At 38.3% G+C, this 19427-nt stretch overlaps 7 protein-coding genes across 7 annotated transcripts; 3 read left to right on the forward strand and 4 right to left on the reverse strand.

The window, feature by feature from the left end:
• Window positions 1-831: 831 nt before the first annotated feature.
• Window positions 832-2088, reverse strand: VTP21DRAFT_8152 (uncharacterized protein; the record flags this gene model as incomplete). The annotated part of the gene is made up of 3 exons (XM_069398972.1): window positions 832-1187; window positions 1316-1886; window positions 1954-2088. 3 exons carry the CDS (start codon window positions 2086-2088, stop codon window positions 832-834), a joined length of 1062 nt encoding a protein of 353 aa, XP_069245895.1.
• Window positions 2089-2907: 819 nt separating this feature from the next.
• On the forward strand, window positions 2908-3171 carry VTP21DRAFT_8153 (uncharacterized protein; the record flags this gene model as incomplete). Its single annotated transcript, XM_069398973.1, has 1 exon — window positions 2908-3171. The coding sequence occupies one exon, from the start codon at window positions 2908-2910 to the stop codon at window positions 3169-3171; it is 264 nt and encodes an 87-aa protein (XP_069245896.1).
• Window positions 3172-3276: 105 nt separating this feature from the next.
• VTP21DRAFT_8154 (uncharacterized protein) lies at window positions 3277-4761 on the reverse strand (the record flags this gene model as incomplete). The annotated part of the gene is made up of 1 exon (XM_069398974.1): window positions 3277-4761. One exon carries the CDS (start codon window positions 4759-4761, stop codon window positions 3277-3279), a length of 1485 nt encoding a protein of 494 aa, XP_069245897.1.
• Window positions 4762-5178: 417 nt separating this feature from the next.
• VTP21DRAFT_8155 (uncharacterized protein) lies at window positions 5179-7090 on the reverse strand (the record flags this gene model as incomplete). The annotated part of the gene is made up of 2 exons (XM_069398975.1): window positions 5179-5765; window positions 5827-7090. The coding sequence occupies 2 exons, from the start codon at window positions 7088-7090 to the stop codon at window positions 5179-5181; spliced, it is 1851 nt and encodes a 616-aa protein (XP_069245898.1).
• Window positions 7091-7966: 876 nt separating this feature from the next.
• Window positions 7967-9559, reverse strand: VTP21DRAFT_8156 (uncharacterized protein; the record flags this gene model as incomplete). The annotated part of the gene is made up of 1 exon (XM_069398976.1): window positions 7967-9559. The coding sequence occupies one exon, from the start codon at window positions 9557-9559 to the stop codon at window positions 7967-7969; it is 1593 nt and encodes a 530-aa protein (XP_069245899.1).
• Window positions 9560-12169: 2610 nt separating this feature from the next.
• Window positions 12170-12892, forward strand: VTP21DRAFT_8157 (uncharacterized protein; the record flags this gene model as incomplete). Its single annotated transcript, XM_069398977.1, has 1 exon — window positions 12170-12892. The coding sequence occupies one exon, from the start codon at window positions 12170-12172 to the stop codon at window positions 12890-12892; it is 723 nt and encodes a 240-aa protein (XP_069245900.1).
• A 1242-nt stretch (window positions 12893-14134) lies between these two features.
• On the forward strand, window positions 14135-14737 carry VTP21DRAFT_8158 (uncharacterized protein; the record flags this gene model as incomplete). The annotated part of the gene is made up of 1 exon (XM_069398978.1): window positions 14135-14737. The coding sequence occupies one exon, from the start codon at window positions 14135-14137 to the stop codon at window positions 14735-14737; it is 603 nt and encodes a 200-aa protein (XP_069245901.1).
• Between the last annotated feature and the right edge of the window lie 4690 nt (window positions 14738-19427).

The following is a 19427-nucleotide window of genomic DNA, read 5'->3' on the forward strand; positions in this document are numbered from 1 at the left end:
AAAAATATTTAGTTGTAATGAAAGATGGGGTTATCCAGGAAGTAGGGTAAGATTAATTTTTCTTGATCCATCTATCTTTAGATAAAGTTCTGACAATAATACCAATAATAGAGATCATGCCAAGTTAGTTTCGTATCCCGGAGTATACCATGAGCTAGTGAAACAGCAGAAACTCAAATATTAGTGATCTAGTAGTCTGCGACTAGCAACAATTCATTCTCATACTTCACGATGATGAGGTAGTTTTATTAAGCAAAATGAGCTACTCTCAATAAACTATGTAACATCGCTGTAAAACTACAATTAGCAGATTTTATAACATTAGCAAAGGATTTATAAAGCAATACCAAATAATTATATTTACAAAGAATATAGTCAGAGTAAAATATGACTAATACCGTAATTATTGAATCTGTTGGGAAAATTCTGCTATCAAGGTTCTTGCTTAGGGAGAAACGGGGAAGTAGCTCGTCCTTCCATACAGTGTTTTTTCTGCGCATATTGCCTACATACTTCTGTATCAGCAAAATCACTTTATAATATGTGCTTCTTTCCCCTATTTCAAATATCTATCAACTGGTTCCATTTTGCACATTAAAAGTCATGCATTTATGAAAGCAAGTTACAAACTTTTTCGAAAATAAAGATATTGAGTCATATTTTGATCTTTTTATTAATCTTTTTATATACTCGATCATTTTATTTCATTTCACATTATCTATTTTGATTTCTTTTTTTAGAAATATATTATTATTTTTTCTAGGATATCAATACTTAATATAATGTTAAACCTTACAGTCTAGCTTCACTCACTACATACAAAAGCATTAATTACAAGTCAGCAATATGCACATAGGCTTTGCCAAAATTTTTGCCATGGAATAAATCAAGAAGCCCCTGAGAAGCATTTTCAATGCCTTTGATTTCATGCTCACGATAGCGTATCCTCCCTTCACGTAGCCACTGTGCAACATCTCTATAGAAATCGTCAGCATATTGAGGAGCCAAATCCGAAACAATGAAGCCCTCAAAGCGTAAACGCTTAGAGACAATCTGCCTCAAATTCTTAACGCCATAGAGGTTTTGAGTATTGTATTGGGAAATCATTCCACAGGCAATAATACGACCAAAATCATTCATATGGCTGATGGTATTGTCAAGAATCTCACCACCCACATTTTCGAAGTCTAGGGTGCAAAATAACACATGCAATGTAAGGAATCAATGACAATAATCTTTAAAAGTTGAGAATGCTCTTTTGTAACTAACTCGTAATAAAAAGCCGATATTGAGCAAAAGAGAGCAAACTACTTACAGATATCAACACCATCAGGACAATATTTCGACAATGCCTCATCATGATTTATCTTTTTATAGTTGAATGCCGCATCGAATCCGAGATCTTTGATGAGATACTCTACTTTAGCGTCATCACCAGCAGAGCCAACCACACGAAGACCTTTTGACTTTGCAATTTGCCCGACCAACTGCCCAACTGCGCCAGAGGCCGCTGAGATATAAATCGTCTCACCAGCTTTGGGGTTTCCTATATGGAATAAACCAGTGTACGCCGTCATGCCCGGCATTCCCAAGATACCAATGAAATAACTCAACGGAAACCCAGAGGATTTTGCATCCTTGAGGAGATGGAGTCCCTCTAGGCCCTGGAGTTTAATGGAAGCCGCTTTGATTACGCTGTATTCCTCAAAACTAGTTATGCCATACACAATTTCGCCTTCAGGGAAGGATGGATTTTTAGATTTGATGACCACTGATACTCCAAACGATTGAATAGGCGCCCCAAGTTGGAAGGCGGATATGTATGATTTAAGCTCTGCAGAACGCATCCGTCCACGCATATATGGATCCAAACTGAGGCGAAGAGTCTTTTATCAATGGTTCATTAGATATACTCGATTTCAAAAAACAAATCTATTATAATTCTTTAGGTACCTTAACGGCAAAATCCCCTTCTTCGAGGGGGATCTGATCCAGGTCGAATTCGCGAGTCTCGAGTACCAGATGCTCACCAATGACTGGAAGTTCGACGGGGATTTTTTTGAAGACAACCGCTGAATTTTTAACCATGGTCTCTGCTGCTTGCCTTTTATCTGTTCTGGTAATAGTATAGTATTATAAGTATACTCATATTTTTGGCAAGGGATAAATCATATATATAGTCTGATCGGTGTTTTAATATGATGTAATAAATTTTACCTTTTTCCGATCCCTAAGAGAATTAGAATACTCAGCAGCTTACCACGAGCACAACTCAAGCGTGATTACTAATGATTTATAATTCCTTAGACGCCATCTAATTAACAGTTTCTAATAACTGGGATCTAATAACTGGGAAATATCAATTTGAGGCTAGTTCTTGAGAGATTGAAAACTCTGGTTCATACCTGGATTACTGATTAGAAATGAGAAAGAAAAATTGAAGCAAAGTGCACGAATATTGTGTATGCATTTCCTAATTTTCAAAGTTGATAATGAATTCCGACGCTATCTCTTAGATTTTCTTAGCCTCTGAAATCAACTTGCAAAATGGCAAATCTCCTAGACAGTTGGTTTTAACAAAAAGAATAAGAGGCTATAATTGACTACTCAATGGCATGGCAATTAAATGAAGATTATTAAAGTATTTTAGAGTTGCATTTTTAACCGAAAGTCATTTATATTCGGAACTTTATACAGTATTACAATATCTTGAATTTTATAATCGAGGATCTACAATTTAGCAACATAAATATACTTAAGCTACGCCAAAATTATTACTTTATAGCAAATCATCTAGGATCCGTGAAGCATTTTCGACCCCACCATTTCATGCTTCACATATTATATGTTCCCTTTATCCATTGTAAGGAGAGAAAAGGGAGATACCTTTAACCAAATCCCCTAAGAATGCAAATTGCTGGATCTCAGAAGTCAATGAAAAATATTGTCATTGCATTTTCATACCAGGCTGAAGCTCTGCACAATACTCCTCTAACAACAGCCTTATTACTTCCAAATGTCCATTTCTTACAGCACAATGTAATGGTGTCCATCCAGTCCTATCCTTGGAATTCACAGCTGCACGATGTTTCTCTACCAACAGTTTCACCAACTCTATATGCCCATTACTTGCTGCATAATGCAATGGTAACCTTCCAAATCCATCCATAGCATTCACATCTGCACCATGCTTCTCTAGTAGAAATTCCACCATTTCTATACTCTTACCCGAGGTGGCCATATGTAATGGTGTGCATCCTGATTTATCCTTGGTATTTACATCTGCATCAACTCTTCAAGTAACAGATTTGCCACTTCCATATGTCCGCCTCTTGCAGCCAAATGCAACAATGACTGACCCCTTATATCCTTGGCTTTCGCATCTATATTACCTATCTCCAACAAAAACTTTACTATCTCCGTATGCCCACCAGTGGCAGCGAAATGTATTGGCATCCATCCTAAACGGAACTCCGAGTACGCACCACATGCAACCATAACTTCCTCCATCAATTCCGGATATTTACTTTTTCCAACATCACAAAACTGGACCCTTCCAACACCAGCTTTCGCTTTTGCATCCGCACCATACTCTTTCACTAGCAGCTTCACCAATTCTGTATGCCCACTCCCAGAGGCCAAATGTAGCACCGACTCACCGTGATTGTTTTTAATGTTCACATCTGCATTATATCGCTCTAATAGAAACTTAACCGACCCTATATGCTCACCTCTTGCTGCTTCAAGTACTGGCGTCGATCCACATTTATCCTTAACATTCATATTTGCGCTGCAATGGTCCAACAATATCCTCATTACCTCTATATGTCCATATCTTGCCGCTAAATGTACTGGCGTGGCTCCATTGAAATTCTTAATCTCCGCATTGGCATCATATTTCTCCAACAACAACTTAACTATCTCCATATCACCACAAACTGCGGCAAGGTGGAGGGGTGTCTGTCCATCTTTGTCCCAGTGATTGACAAATGGGCTAAAAAACTCTACAAAGCTTCTTATACATTCACTATTTTCATCTTGGACAGCATGATGGAGCGGAGTGAAGTCGATTCGACCATATTCGAAATAGGGCTGACTCTTCGGTGCTCCCCTATCCATAAGTTTACATTTCCAAAACTGTATTTCTTTCTTGGAAACTAATTCGGGTTCCAGTCGACCCAAATCTATTATCTCACATATAGACTGGTAATCACCTGCGCTTGCTGCCTTTTTGTATAATTTCAGCGCCCTCTTGAATTTCATACTACGGTTATAAATATTTGCAAGATAGTGAAGAGAGGATAGCGTAAGTTTGTCGTTGATCCCGAGGATTTGTTTGCGAATCGATAATGCCTCCTCTCCATGCACTTCCGCTGGTCCATAGTAGCCTTTTATCATATAAACGTAAAAGAGATCGCTCTCCGCTTTCGCAGTTTCAAGATGCTCGTCGCCATAAGCAGCCCTAGTACACTTAATGGCAAACTTTGCAAGTTCAACGAGCCCTTCAACTTGCCCATTTCTCGCCAGAAATATTACAGTGGGCGAAAATAAAGCAGCTATCTCTGCGAGTTCATGTTTTTTCAAATAATCTTCGCCCATATTATAGTCTTTGCAAATTTGATATATTTGTTGGATTTGCGGTGCCAAGACTTTCATAATCTTGCGATGCTCCTTGTCGCAAATATTGAACTGCTCACATAATTCCTGTTTCAGGACACTAATTAGATTTTTACGAGTTAGCCATATCTCCAGGGAGCCCATAATTAAGTTGCAATCTGAATTCAGACCTATTAACGGATGCTGAGTGTGAGAGCTGAATCATCAAGTGTGCATCGTAAAAACCTTTATATCGGAGGCTTGCGACGAGTCAAATTATTTGTTTAAGAAATCTAAAGCTCAATTGATATGCGTAGAATATTTTAGGTTAGGTTACATTTAAAGATTAAATCTAAAGGGTAATTCTATTTGTACCCGGGTATAACTATTAATTACTGCTAAGTTGGTTAATTAATTTTTTTGAATAATTAATCGTCAAATTCAAAGTCACGCGCTACATGTTATTAACTCTCAGTAAATCAACCAAAAATTGAACTTAGTAGTAAATGATGTGTACCAATAACATCTGCCACATTTCTTACTTTTATTCATTTATTATCAATAATATTATATTTACACACATTAATTCCGACTAGGACTATTACGTAGGTCATGACCAGTCTGCTTACATCCACGACAAAGGCGCATCTTTACCTCATGCTGAGACTTCAGGCGTTTATTGGATTTAGGTCTACCTTTTGTCACGACTTCTTGTGGGTCGGCTATGCTAGCAATCGGCCCCGGAGAACCATATAGACCAGCCGTATTAATTACCGGCTCCGAACGAGCAATAAATGAATTAAGTTCTTGTTTAGCCCTTTCAACAGGAAGATGTTGAACAAGCTGTTGAGCAGTTGATATAGCACGGGAAACCAAGGTGAACAACACATCGTCGTCCACACATTTTGGAAATCCCATTTTAGCAATTTTCCAAGCTTCCAGAGATTTAGAGGATTGCTGCTCAAAATTTGACGGCTCAGTGCTTTCCAATATGGTGGATCTGTGTGGTGTTATGAACCAGCGCTGTGCTATCTCTGATTCATAGATCATATCCTTGCCTTGCTTTTTACGAAAAGAGAAGAGATGGGCACACGGGAGAAGAAATTGCTTTACCGAGCTGCAGCCGCAGACTGATATATGACTGCTGTACGATATTGGATAGTATTTTTCTATATTAAAATAAGGCGGTTAATTACTATCTTCTCCTGCCTGATATAATGATATAATAACTATCTTTGCCGCAGATCAGATAAAACCCATCTTTTTCGACAAGCTCGAAATCCTCTATACGGTGATATTGTTCAATAAGTTTTTCCATCGCAAATTCAGAGATTTTATCTTCCAAGTTGCCGAATGGGTGTGAAGGATAAAGCTTGCGACGATTTCTAGCTTGATAAAGACAAAAAGCTCGATGTTTTTCCTGCTCATTAAAAAGTATGTCGAAAGAGTCGAAGAGTTTGCTAAGACTGGCCTGAATGGTGGTAAAACGCTTGAGAACTGCATGTTGCCCTTCTACACGCTGAGTCGAACGCACGCCAAGATTAGTGTAATCCGAGACAAATGCCTCTGCCCACATTTCACGACGATTATACCAACGTTGAAGATAATCTGCTGTATTGGGGTATGCTTTAATTATCTCATTGTAATGCTTGTCGAATTCGTCTGGTGTCTGTATGCTAAACAGCTTAGTAAGCTCTTTTGCAAAGTCTTTGTAGTTCTCAACCTTCCGGTTCAAATGCACTCGTATATCCTTTGTTATATGCCATGAACAAAGCTGGTGCTGAGCATGTGGAATAACATTACGGACAGCACTTATGAACGCTGGGTCGGAATCGCTAATCACTGTTCGTATACTCTCAGTTGATTCTCTTTTCAAACAAGATATAAGTTGCTGGAGCGCCCACATAAATGCATGGGTAGATTCGCGTTTTAGTAGCGCAATTCCCATCAAAAACGTTTTGATATTTTCATCTATACCGACTAAAACCAAGCAAGGAAGGTTGAAGTGGTTGGTGTGATAGGTACTATCAGCAATCACGACCTCAGGACACTTGTCCGCAAGTGAAATATGCGAGTTACGCACCCAAAATATGTTTTGCAGCTTGCCATTTTCCAATACGTATTTGACGGTATATTCGGTTGTATTCTCAAGCTTGGTCAACAAGGCAGCAATTTCGGACAGCTCACCCTTTTCTCTTTTAGTAATTGTCGCTAAAGCATTATGGATATCCTTAGCCTGAATGGATTCAATCTGGCTACGAACAAGCCGAGTTGCGAGAGAAACACTACCTCCAAATTGAACAACATTCTGAGCAAACTGAACTATTTCAGGGTCGGGTCTACGAAATCTGCGAGCAAAACGGATATCCTCGGGCTCCAAAGGATGATTATGCTCGATATTACCAGAGGTAACGCGATAAGCATTTACGGCTTTTGAAAATCGAAATCGCAATATGAAAGGACAATCGCATTTCACTGTTGATACGGTTCTCATGGGTATTTCGTTATTCGAACTGTGTTGGCCTGATCGTGAACATGAAATAGTGCAGTGAGGAATCCAGTAGTAAGATCTGAGCGTTCTACCCTCCATTCAAACCCAATACTAACTGCATAATTGTTCATCCATTCAGTTATTTCGTCTCGATCTTTGAACATACGGGATTTGAGATCAGAAATGGAGATGATAGTCATTTTTACAAAGGAGAATGGAAAGATTCAAATTATAAAGGTTACACTCAACTTGAAAATAATAAAATTTTAATTTTACGCGTGAGTAATAAAAGTAAAAGTGTGACTTGCTGGTAAATAAAACAAAATAATTAACCAACTTTGCAGTAATTAACCAACTTAGCGGTAATTAATAGTTATACCCGGATACAAATAGAATTACCCAAATCTAAAATGTAGTACTTTTATTTTTCTAATTTGCAGCACATATAGTTCTATGAATTCAAAATCACCTGTAAATGAGGATTACCTCCAATTCACAGAATGTTAGGAAACTTGAGATGTTGGTGGTTTATCTACTGTAGATAATTAAGGATATTGGTGCATTTTGAAGAGATGAATTAAAATGAGAAAAAACTGAGCTCGATATGTAACCTAGCTAACGAGTTTCAATATTTTGAGCCGATTTTGAATTCCTTCATTTCTACCTGATATTCGCATCAAATTTCGAAGATGATTGCGATATTTATTAACATGTGTAGAAATATTTCGACATTCGTGAAAGATCTCAAAATGGATTAAAAAATACCAAGACTCCATTTTCCGTGACTCTTTACTGTCTATATAATAATAGTATGCGCATCGAATTGTATACATAGGTTGGCTTTCATTATTGTGGAACATTGACATAATATCTTAATGGCTACTTAAATAGGGAGCAGGCGTTATTGAAACTGCTCCAGAAAATACATTTCTCGTTATCACTAAGGTCTTTTTCGAGAACTACATTTTCTGCCTCGAATATAATTTGTTCCCCCGCAGCGTAAGTAGGCCATTTGATGTGTGAAGTATTTGTGTTTGGATCTCCCGATTTGACAAATGAGATATAATAGTCGGTCATTGTATTTGCCAGCTGTACTTCAGCAGATGACATGCCGGTTGTGTTGAGGAATGTGTACAGAAGATCATAACCATGAGTTGCACCGAAAATCCCAAGAGCTTGGTTAAAGCGGTATTTGTACACCTCAGGTGTGTAAGCTTTTGCCAGTTCTAATGCCGGACATGTGAAAAGCATATCTCCAAATACCATAGAAGCCCTGGTTTCATATTTTGGAATAGCCGCCTCTTCTGGATATAAACGAGCAATATCCTGAAGTGAGGAATTGGATGCACAAGGGACCATCTGGTTGATAGCAGCATAGAACTTCTCTGTAGTGTTAGATGGTAAATCATGTGTGAAACCGGTTCCTTCGTTGGTATTAGTTCCCACAATTATTGGAATACGAAAGAGTTTTTGGTTACTCATAAGCTTTGCACAACCTTCAGCAATATACTTTCCATCTACGACTGGAACAAATGTAAAGATGAGAGGCATGCTTTTTGCCATTGCCTTGCCCACGTCACGCAATAGAGAGATGTCACAATTTCGCAGACAATCCAACGTGTTGCTGGCATTTGAACACTCGACTCTCTTGACGAGTTCGTTATAAACAGATTGATAGACTCGGTATGATGGACAATGGTACATACTGGTTGGAGATCCGCTTGACAGGATGGCTCTATCGAATGGAAGTTGGGGCAGGGTCTGCATAGTAGTTCGTTGTCGAGATTCAAGCGTCATGTCCGTATTTGATTGTGTTTCATTTTTAGAGGTGCTAGAGAATAGGTGGAATCCAATTGAAACAGCACCAGCACTTTCACCCATTACTGTAACCCTCGTTGGATCACCTCCGAAAGCCTGTGCATATCTGCGAACCCATTCCAATGCCATTCTTTGATCGAGAAGGCCGGCATTCAAGTCGCCGTCCTCGCGAACTTCCTCAGAAGAGAGAAAGCCTAATGGACCCAAACGATAGTTGGCAGAAACAAAAATCATGCTATTGTTCGAATGCTGGACTAGACGCGACCCGTCATATAGGTCCATTGATGGTGAACTTCCTAAAAAACTTCCTCCGTATATCCAAAAGAGAATAGGTAGATTCTGGCTGTTTTCTGGCTTCCATATGTTGAGATATAGACAATCTTCAGAGGTTTCGTTTAACCCAGATGTGTATACCCTAATCTCCTTGAATTGTATGCAGCTCTTTCCGAATTTGTCAGCCTGCTGCACTGAAGTGAATGGCTGAGGCGGTCTTGGTGCCCTGAACCTCAGATTGCCAACTGGTGGCTCTGCAAATGGAACACCGCGCCACACTGATAGCCCATTTTCAATCGTGCCATTAAATACACCGTAGTCGAGAGTAAGCAACGTTTCGCCTAACACGCACGAAAAAATGGCCAATAATATCAATATCATTGGTATGATATATTTTTGAGTGAATAATAAATAACCAAGTAAAAAAAAAGGCTTGAACCGATTTAATTGATTATGCTATTAAAATTAATAGATACCAGGGGATTTCGAGTTTACCCTCCTTGAAATAAACAACAAAACAATTTACATTCAAAAGTGATTTAAATTTCAGTCTAAGGAACACCGAGTTTTGAGTTTATGCTCCAGCTTATAAGACAGTTGGGCTTGTGCTGAGCTATAGTTTTATTTCCACGCTTCCATTAAAGGCAAGTCGAGATATGAGGCGTAAAGGAACTGACTTATGCTGCCTTAAATGTTTTTCCTCGAGTTACGTAATTTAATACTATTGCATAATAAGTCCGGACACGTGTATGGCCTACTAAATATTGAAAAGTCAATATATCGCTCGAAGAAATATCCTTAAAACTCTTAGAACAAGATCACTAAGCATTAAACTATTTCATAATATTTTCATGGTTTATTTCTAAAATTGTATTTTAGTAATGATTCGAAAAAGAAAATATATATTTACAGTCACACAATAATTGTAGTAAGCCGACTAATTCGTTATTAGTTTCTAAGACGGGAAGGGTGAAATACATCAAAAGACAAAAAGATCCAACTCAGAAACTTAATAAAAGCACAATGAGTTTGGATATTGAGAAAACATATACGCATGTGCTATTTATTAATCCTACCCATATGACAAATATTTAGGAACGAAATCATTGGGATTATACGTATGAATATAAATTAACAACCTTACGTACTGATTCTTATACTTGAATTAATAAAAATATTAAGAAGAGTGAAAAGAGGCGCTCATTTTCGTGTTACAGTACATCAATACCAGTATGTGCCTGAATCCATTCATAATAATAATCCAAACGAGTGAAGTAACCAACCGGGTCTGGCCCACAACTTATATCCAAACCATAGGTTCCTACTCCAGCAATGTAATAAGACCCATTAACTGCTATATGCAATGGGGCACCAGAACTGATGCAGGTACCACGGTTGGTGCAAATAAGTAAATCTCAAATGTTGGCATGTTTTATTGGAAAAATGTTTATGTAACGATATCAAATTTGATCATAACTACATAAATATGCTAGAAAATGACAAGTAGCGGAAATTGCTCCGCTGACATTATTTAAATAATAATCATACACCTTAATTGCTCTATAATCTTGGCAAATTTTCGTTCGAAAACGTATTTATTTTACGTTATTCATCGCTTATCACTCAAATCAAGCTGCAACCAATTTCGTTACATACTAAAACTAAAAATACCCATACCCAACTCTACTAGGCGCGATTGCGGAAATATCTGCAGCTTTGTAGGACTCGCGTTGCCTACAGGTTATGACGTATGATACAACACTGATTAGCATATTGGGGATGTCTATTCCACGATGGAATAGCCTGTGGAAGAATCTCTTTCCCAATTCACTTCGCAGTTTGTATAAATCGCCCAGATATATGTCCAATGGTCGTGTGATCAGCATTACTTCTTTGGAAAGATCTGCTAGGTTCATATCGTGTCTCCAATATGTTGCGCTCATATGGAGCAAAATTAATGAGCTCATCGACGGGGGATCGTTTTCTGTTGGAGGACGACCAGGCGTGACTGGTAGTCCGATATATATTCCAGATAATATTTGTGCTACGTCAGTTAATAGCACACTTGTACGAGCACGCGCCTTACATGTACAAGCATGCGTCTCACCATCTTTATTTCTTTTTATCTCCTACCCTATCCCATCAGATATATATATAGTATGTGCGTTCTCTCTTTTGAATTCATAAGTGTGTGCTATTTGTGTTATCACTTCTGTCTGTTTACTTTCCTTTTATCAATATACTCTTATTAAAATCCAACATTTTCTAAGTCTGCTCGTGGAGTATTATCGTTGGGACATATGGTTTAAGTCGCCCAATCGCATTTGCTAGGCCTTCCAATGGATTCCACCGGCGCCTTACGCGGAATGGCGTTGGAGAGAGTAAAGCACCTGTCGGCCCTCTTCCGTTTTCACGGTTAATAGGGTGTGGCAAGGTTGGATCAATTTTTTAGACGGAAGTAAGCCAGCTTAAAAACAGCCAAGGAATCGTACTTGTAGGACGACATCCTTGTATAGTCTTAATCCACATTCTTAGTATCCGAGTAATTTTATTGAATTCCATTCTTAATTTCAATTCTATGATAACTTTCCTTGTCCATCTGCTAATCTGTCAATATTTTTTTTTCTTTTTATATATTCCTCTGGAAGTAAGTCAAATTCAACCAATAAACGGCCTCATCATCGTGAAGCATGGACTGCTGACTTAGTCCGCAGTCTATTTTGAATATTTTTACTTATTCTGCCCTATATGTAGTCAACGTGACGCAATATGGTGGCGCATAAATATATTGAATGCTGATTGATTGTTGGAAAATGCTCGGTTTATTGGGAACAATTTTATTTCGATTCTCAATGATTAGTACACTTGCGCTTTAAACACACCTACACCAACTTGCCATCCGTGTTACTCGATATAGAGTTTGTCTACTCATTTCTCCTATTTTAACTTCAACTTTTAGTTTCGTTCACGCATTACAAATCAGAAGGCGGAATGGAAAAGAATGAAAAATCTAGTAAGGAAGAAACTTTGCACGGAAAATGTTTCCCCGGTGAATCTCCTGAGTACCGCCGGGCAAGAAATGAACTTCTCCGTGCTGAGTCTGAACTACGCCGCAGATCGGAGGAGGTAGCAGCACTACGCCGTAAGCTTCCTCCCGGTGGCCTCGTCCCTGAAAATTACGTGTTCGAGGAGGCCACGGAGGACGGTGGCACTCGCGAAGTGAAGATCTCTGACCTTTTCTCGCCTGGCAAAGACACACTTCTCATCTACAGTTTCATGTACGGCCCCAATGAGTCGAAGCCATGTGGTGCCTGTGCGTCCATCCTCGATTCTCTGGATGGAACCGTCCCACATACCGAACAGCGCGTTAACTTGGTCGCGGTCGCAAAGTCGCCCCTACCACGCATCCTTGATTTTTCCCGTAAGCGTGGCTGGCGCCACCTGCGAATACTCTCCTCTGCCAACAATCATTATAATCGCGATTACCTGGCCGAAAATCCCGACGGCTCCCAGATGCCCATACTCAACGTCTTCAGAAAAGACACCGAGGGAATCCGCCACTTTTGGGGCTCTGAATTACTCTACTACCCCGATGAAGAAGGTCGTGAACGTCACGTTGACTTCATTTGGCCAATATGGAACTTGCTAGATGTCACCCCCGAGGGAAGAGGCACTGCATGGGACTTTCCAAAGCTGAGCTACGGCCCGGAATGAGAAAATAACATAAATGAATTCAGCTTGCTCAATTTACGAGGATTCGCACCTGCACGTATTAAAATATGAGGTTTACTATTCTATAAGTATATGATTTCTTGAGCGTAAACAATATTGAATGAATTATATTATATTCTGCTTCGTTTAGCATATAAGTCCGTGGCCAATAGGAGTATTTTAGATTTCCCAATAAGATATTTAGAGCATTCTAGCATTTTACTATCAACTTTCATTTTAATGAAGACCCCATCAAATATTTCCGAGGGATGAAGAATATTCTGAAAATTCCAAGAGGATACATTATAGCATTTTGTAGTTACTGGCATGTTGTAGTGACTTATTCACGAAAACTACAATAATTTCATCTAAAGCTATATAGAAATCTAAATAGACTAATCTGGCTGATGTAGTCGGTAAGGGCCACGCATTATCTTCCAAATTTTCACCAACATCTTATTCCATGACTTCAGTGGCGACCTGCACACTGTCATATTCTGGTTGTACCATAATAGCTTCTTGCCTCGCTTCTTTCAGTTTTGCTTCCGTCCGTTTATCCTTAACTTGCCTTAGGACTCTCCTTTCTCTTTATGATCCACAGATATCTTGTCTCGCTTGCATACCATTCCAGTTCCAAAATCTTAGTCCTGCTATTCCAGATAGTGAAAACTTTCCGAATCTGAATGCTATCTGGCAAAGGGAGTCAGGATCGGAACCAAATGAGCCCGTCTTACACTTTGTGTTCAATGATAAGAACAAATTGTCAATTACCATTTAATTGAAGGCCAAAAGATTATATAATTCCATATCCCACCCTTGTGTTGCACCTAGAGCTTTCATCTCTGAATACTCTGGTCTTAATATTTGGGAACCTTTCTTATAGTCAAACCAGAATTCCTTCCATTATAAGACTTTTTACTTAAAATATGAAATCCTCTATTTTTGACCGAGCACCTAAAGCCCTTCAAAACTCGCAGAAACCGGTTCATATCCAATCAAACACTTATTTTTAATGTTAGAATAGGATTCCAGAATCTAGGTATCCTAATATTGTTTTTAGAAAAGCGTTCTTTGCATGTGTTTTATCAGAATTTGATATCAATTAGAGAAGCAATAACTCCATTGTTTGAGAGATGATATCTAGTTGAAAAAGTTAAGCGAACGAATATAAATAAGCGCGCTCTCTACCAATTTTACCTATTCAACATACTTCGAATAAAGCAATCGAAAGCAAACTCGAACAAAATGCTCAAGAACTATTCCCTTGTACTTCTTCCTCTCGCTTTGCTTGCTGCCATTTGTCCATCATTCGCTTCTCCACTAGCCGCGGAAGATAATGTTGAGAAGCGCTGCGATGAGCACGCATATGGCGATTTATACGGATATTCGATGGGTAATCCATGCGGATATTCTATGGGCTACCCGTGTGGATATAGTATGAGCTACCCATGCAGTTACCCAATGACCACCCCATGCAGTTATGGCGGATATGGCTGCTATCGCCCCATTTTGAACAACGCATACTATGCCAATGCTGCCAACGCGGACAGCTGTTGCAAACATCGCGCGAACCTTGCTGCTAATGTCAAAGCTAATGAATGCACCGACGCAAAGAAGCACGCTCATGTGTTCAACACTGCCAACACGAATGTTATTGCGAAACGCCAAATTAGCCCGTATGAAATGTTTGGAGGTATGGGATACGGAGTTTCGCCTTTAGGTTTTGGAGGTATGAGATACGAAGTTCCGCCTTTTGGTTTTGGAGAGATCGGGTATGGAGCCATGCCATATGGTCTGGGAATGATTGGGTATGGACTCCCATATGGCCCCAGCCAGTTGATCTGGTAAATACTTTGAACATTAAAAGAGAAAAGAGTATATCCGACATTACAAAAATCAAAGTACCTAAAAAATTCTTTCCTTGTTTTTCTATTAAAAAAGAAATGAAATAAAAATTTAGTGTATGTGCTCATAATTCAGCGAATATAGATGTCTTGACATTCTTAGTAATTCCTCTATATCGTGAAGATCTTGATATATATTCAAAGATTTCCATTAGTCGAAAATTCTATTGTACAATATATAATGTAAAATATATTTAAAGGAATGTTTTTCAAGAAAAAAATTAAAAAATTAATGCTCTAGCTTTTGCTCACAATGTTATAAATATTTGCACTTGTATATCTCGTCACTCTCGGTGAATAAATGTGATCATTATCGTCCCGTTCGTCTAAACCTGAACCGGTCGTAAGCGCAGTTGAATATATTCTCTATGTTCATTTCTCTACTTCTTATCATTACAATCCAATAGTTTGCAACAGAGCTTGAATCAACAAAGGTTATTCAATAACTCAATCAAAGCAACTAAATAACGTACATATTAGTTCTTTTACCGGCGTAACATTCAAAAATAAATACTCAAGCGATATATAGTGTGTTACTATCCTTACTAATTCAAATCGACAAATATCTTTGTTAACATCGTTTGAGTATAGAGCACATGATAGAAATAATCAACAGCATTAAGATTAAATTAAAATGAATTTTCATAGAAGAATTTTGAACGTTTTGAAAGCCTATAAAGGTCCAGGTTCCTGTTTCTACATGATCAACAAAAATTCCACCTAATTCGCAATGTGTACAGTTACTTCTACAAAAAGTGATACTCCATCTCCCCAAGGTCCTAACTTGATTATATCCCGTGACGTTATAGCAACCTTCACGATTTATAAGTAATCCCTTACACCCATGTCTGAACTTCAGATCGGTAAGACCCATGCAATCATATTCCATTCTTATATAAAATATGCTAAAGCTCGAAGTGAATCTCCCGCGACCTTTGACTTATAATAAATTCAGTATAATAAAAATATACTACTGTAGAACAATAAATGAGAATAGACACCAAGTTTATTCACGCTAATGAATCCAATAAAATATAAGTGAAAAAATAATTTAGAATACAAATATATATATATATAAAAGTGGTCGCCGGAGTTGAGATATTGATTTTAGATTTGGTACTTAAGCTTTTCAATTTACCATGATAGCTAAACATTAACTGCTTAGGCAATCCAACGTCACACTTAGCTTGTACCCCTCATAGTTCTACGGCTTATACAGCGGATGTAACTTCCTGCTAGAATGGGTCGACTGGGAACAGGGTCTAGCAAACACCAGAGTCTTGGCTGAGGCAATTTTGACTAAGCTATTTCGACGTTTGCCAAAAAATAAGAGCGAACTATAGGGACAAATCAATAAGGAATAAAACCATGGAGCTTGAAAATTTCAACAAGTTTTATGCCAGCATGCTGATGTGAGTGTGTGCTATATACAGAGCAAAAGGAGGATACTATATTCTTGTTTACCAATATTTAAAATTAGATATATAAAATGGTATACGTAAATAGAATATTCAAAAAAGTCATAACTACACGTTATTTAAATTCAATCACTCTTCGTTTCAGTATTTCTCTGTCAACAATGGTTGGATTATATTGTTGATGATAACCTGTGCACTTATTAATAATATCCTCATCATTATTGTACAAATGTCCATAGAGATTTTGAGTTTATACTGAAAATGTACCAATTTCAATCTGCGCACATTACATAGACTGTATAGCTGATACTATTACTGAGAGAGAAAACAGCATAAGGGGGAGAAGGGTTGAACGGTGATTTAACACTTAAATAGTTTATTGTTTGTTGTTAGTTACTTCGAATAAAATAAATCAAAGGTAAGCTCAGTCAAAAATGCTCAAGTACTACTTCATTGTATTTTTTTTTTTCCACAACTTGTCTATTATTCACCCCCCTTCTGGCCGAAGAAGATAATGCTGTTGAGAAACGCTGTGATATGGTTACTCATAGTCACCCATGTAGGTATGTTTATAACATCCCAAATGGATATGCTTTGGTTTCCCATGCGGCTAGGGCGGAAATAGCTGTTATTTCCTCGTTTTGAACAACGCATATTTTGCCAATGCTGCCGATGCGGATAACAGCTTTAAATACCACGCGAACCTTGGTGCTAAAGTCAAAGCTAATAAATTGCAACATATCCCTCTCGTGTGTTCAACTTGGTCAACACGTGTACCACTGTGAAGCGCTGTGATAGACATGCTTGCGAAGTCCAATAAGGCATCACTAGGGAGATGGAGTGCGGAATCACGCGCCATACGATTTTGGAGAGATTAGATATGGGATTTTGCCTTCTGATCTTGAAAGTATTAGATGAAGACTTTTTAATGAATGTAGTTTTACCAATCGGTATATACGTTAAATTATTATGTGAATAGTTGGACTATGAAGTCAGATTTCCTATATAGATATAAATTTTTATCACTGTGTAATAGACTTCGGAGAAAGCTAAAAGAAAAAAAAGTAAATTTCGAAATCTTGTAATTCCTTGTCAAGAGGTTTTTATAATCAATTAGATAGTCGCAAAATTAGGATTAAAAACGAAATTGATTAAAACTAAAAATGTCGGAATCGTTGTCGTACAAGTCGCGAGCCTCAATTATATTCATCACTTTTGTACTATTGTGCAATTATGTTGCAATTGATGTGTTAAATCTTTTCCTTACAAAATGTGTTCTTCACATTGCGAGGGCTAATAGGGGATTTTATATATTCTCGTAAACAACATTGGCGTAATCATTGAGAAAGGACTCAAAGAGTATGTGAAGTTAAGAGGCGGACTAGTCGAAACGGAGAAGTGCTTTTTTTTTTTTAAAGCAACAATGTTCGTGTTCGGGCATGGTAATGTCTTCTCCTGGCGTAAAAAGGACTATATTGGCCTTTTTTAGATATCTTGAGTCACAGGTCTCTCTATATCCAGATTTGCCTTGAGATTTTTTTTTGAAATCTCAGTCAGAAGGTTCAACACTTTTGGAGAATATATCAACTGTGGCCCCTATTTTAGGTGTCACGGATTGGCCTATTATTTGCCGCATGAATTTCATTTAAGTGCAGCAAAGATGTGCGATAGAATTTCTTTGCCTAATAACACGAAATGAGTTGGGGATCTTGTCATTTAAATTTGCTCTCTCACTGGGCTCTCGGCAATTGGATCGACTGCAGAAACAAGCGACATCTGTAGGTTGATTTCGTCATTTGAAGACCGCTTACAAGCAAGGTTCGACGGCTGGGTTGAGGCATATAAACTATTAACCAAATTTTTCCACACTGAAAGGGCGAACGGCCGGAAGAATTGAAGGTCTTGTTATTCGAGTAATTTTCGACCTTCTTCTCTTTTTCATAAAAAAATAAGGCGATATTTGCGCATAACGGTTCTGAGCAAGGCGAGAAGGTATAAATCCTCCTAGAAATCTTTACAAAGAAGAATGTACAGGTGGAGCTGTAGCTATACTGGTTACTAAGATGCTCCCAGAACGCAGGGTGGAGGTAAAGAAGGCAGGGTCAAAAGGCACATAACAATTAATAGGTGCCTTTTGGTCCTGGCAAGGATTGCATAACTTAGTCCTTCGCAGCTGTAGTTGCCAGTGATATCTTTTTTCGATTGTAATGGGCTTGAGATCTCTTCCTCTATCCTCTACCTAGGCCTGCTTATTCGATAAAATCGCCCTTTATTTGGTGATAACCCTTTGTAGCATTAGATTCTACGTTTTCTCGTATATGGCACTACTCCATTTTCGAATTTGGCCTCAGCATACTGTTGTTTTATTCACCCCTTCTTGCTCTAACATTCTTGTTCGCTCTTGTAATTTGGCAGCTTTAGTTGAGGCCACCATCATTCTTCGATAATATTCTTTGCAACAATGCGCACTATTTTTTCGAGCTCTTTTATCTTTTTCGGATTATACCGCAATAGATATGTATTTTTTAGTCTATAGTATGAGATGGGGAAGTCACAGCAAATCACTTTGATTAGATACAAAACAAAGGCAATTTTTGCAACTGGTGAAGTGGTTTCTGATTATTTTGGGATGGTAAGTCTCGATGTGGTTGAGTCGGTTTATACAAAGCGTTACCAAAGGTATTTGACACGTGGGGAAGGTATGGGAGAAATAGACTGACTATGAATGGATTTTTTGAAACCGATGATCTCTTTCACCACAAAGACCATGGCGTAAAGTGTATTAAGCAGACTTGGAACTTGGCGGTAAGGCTTTTCCTTTATCAAATGCTGGAATATGCAGACATGCGTCTTGTTAGGAAGCGGCTTCATTATATGCATGTATATAAAATATGCATAGTGCTTGTGCCCATCTGGTTAACTTTAGCGGATGGTAAAGGTATTGCTTGGGAGACAAGAGTCGAGTAATATGAAGAAAATGTCCATAAATCCACATCCCCGCTAATTCAAATAAAGTCCCTGATGTTTTTACTTCTTAAACGTTCCAAGCATGTATTACATTATATGGCATAGATCCTGAATCTGTTTTACAATAATTTTCCCACCGATTCGCCTCGGGTATTAATTCTCATAATTAAAAGATTGACTATTCTTACTTAAGCCTAGCGTATGCGACGGCTTAAGGGAAATGGACAAGGCAAAGTCAGCAGTCCACGC

This window comes from Calcarisporiella thermophila, assembly GCF_041956535.1.
Source record: "Calcarisporiella thermophila strain CBS 279.70 unplaced genomic scaffold VTP21scaffold_37, whole genome shotgun sequence".
Taxonomy (NCBI): domain Eukaryota; kingdom Fungi; phylum Calcarisporiellomycota; class Calcarisporiellomycetes; order Calcarisporiellales; family Calcarisporiellaceae; genus Calcarisporiella; species Calcarisporiella thermophila.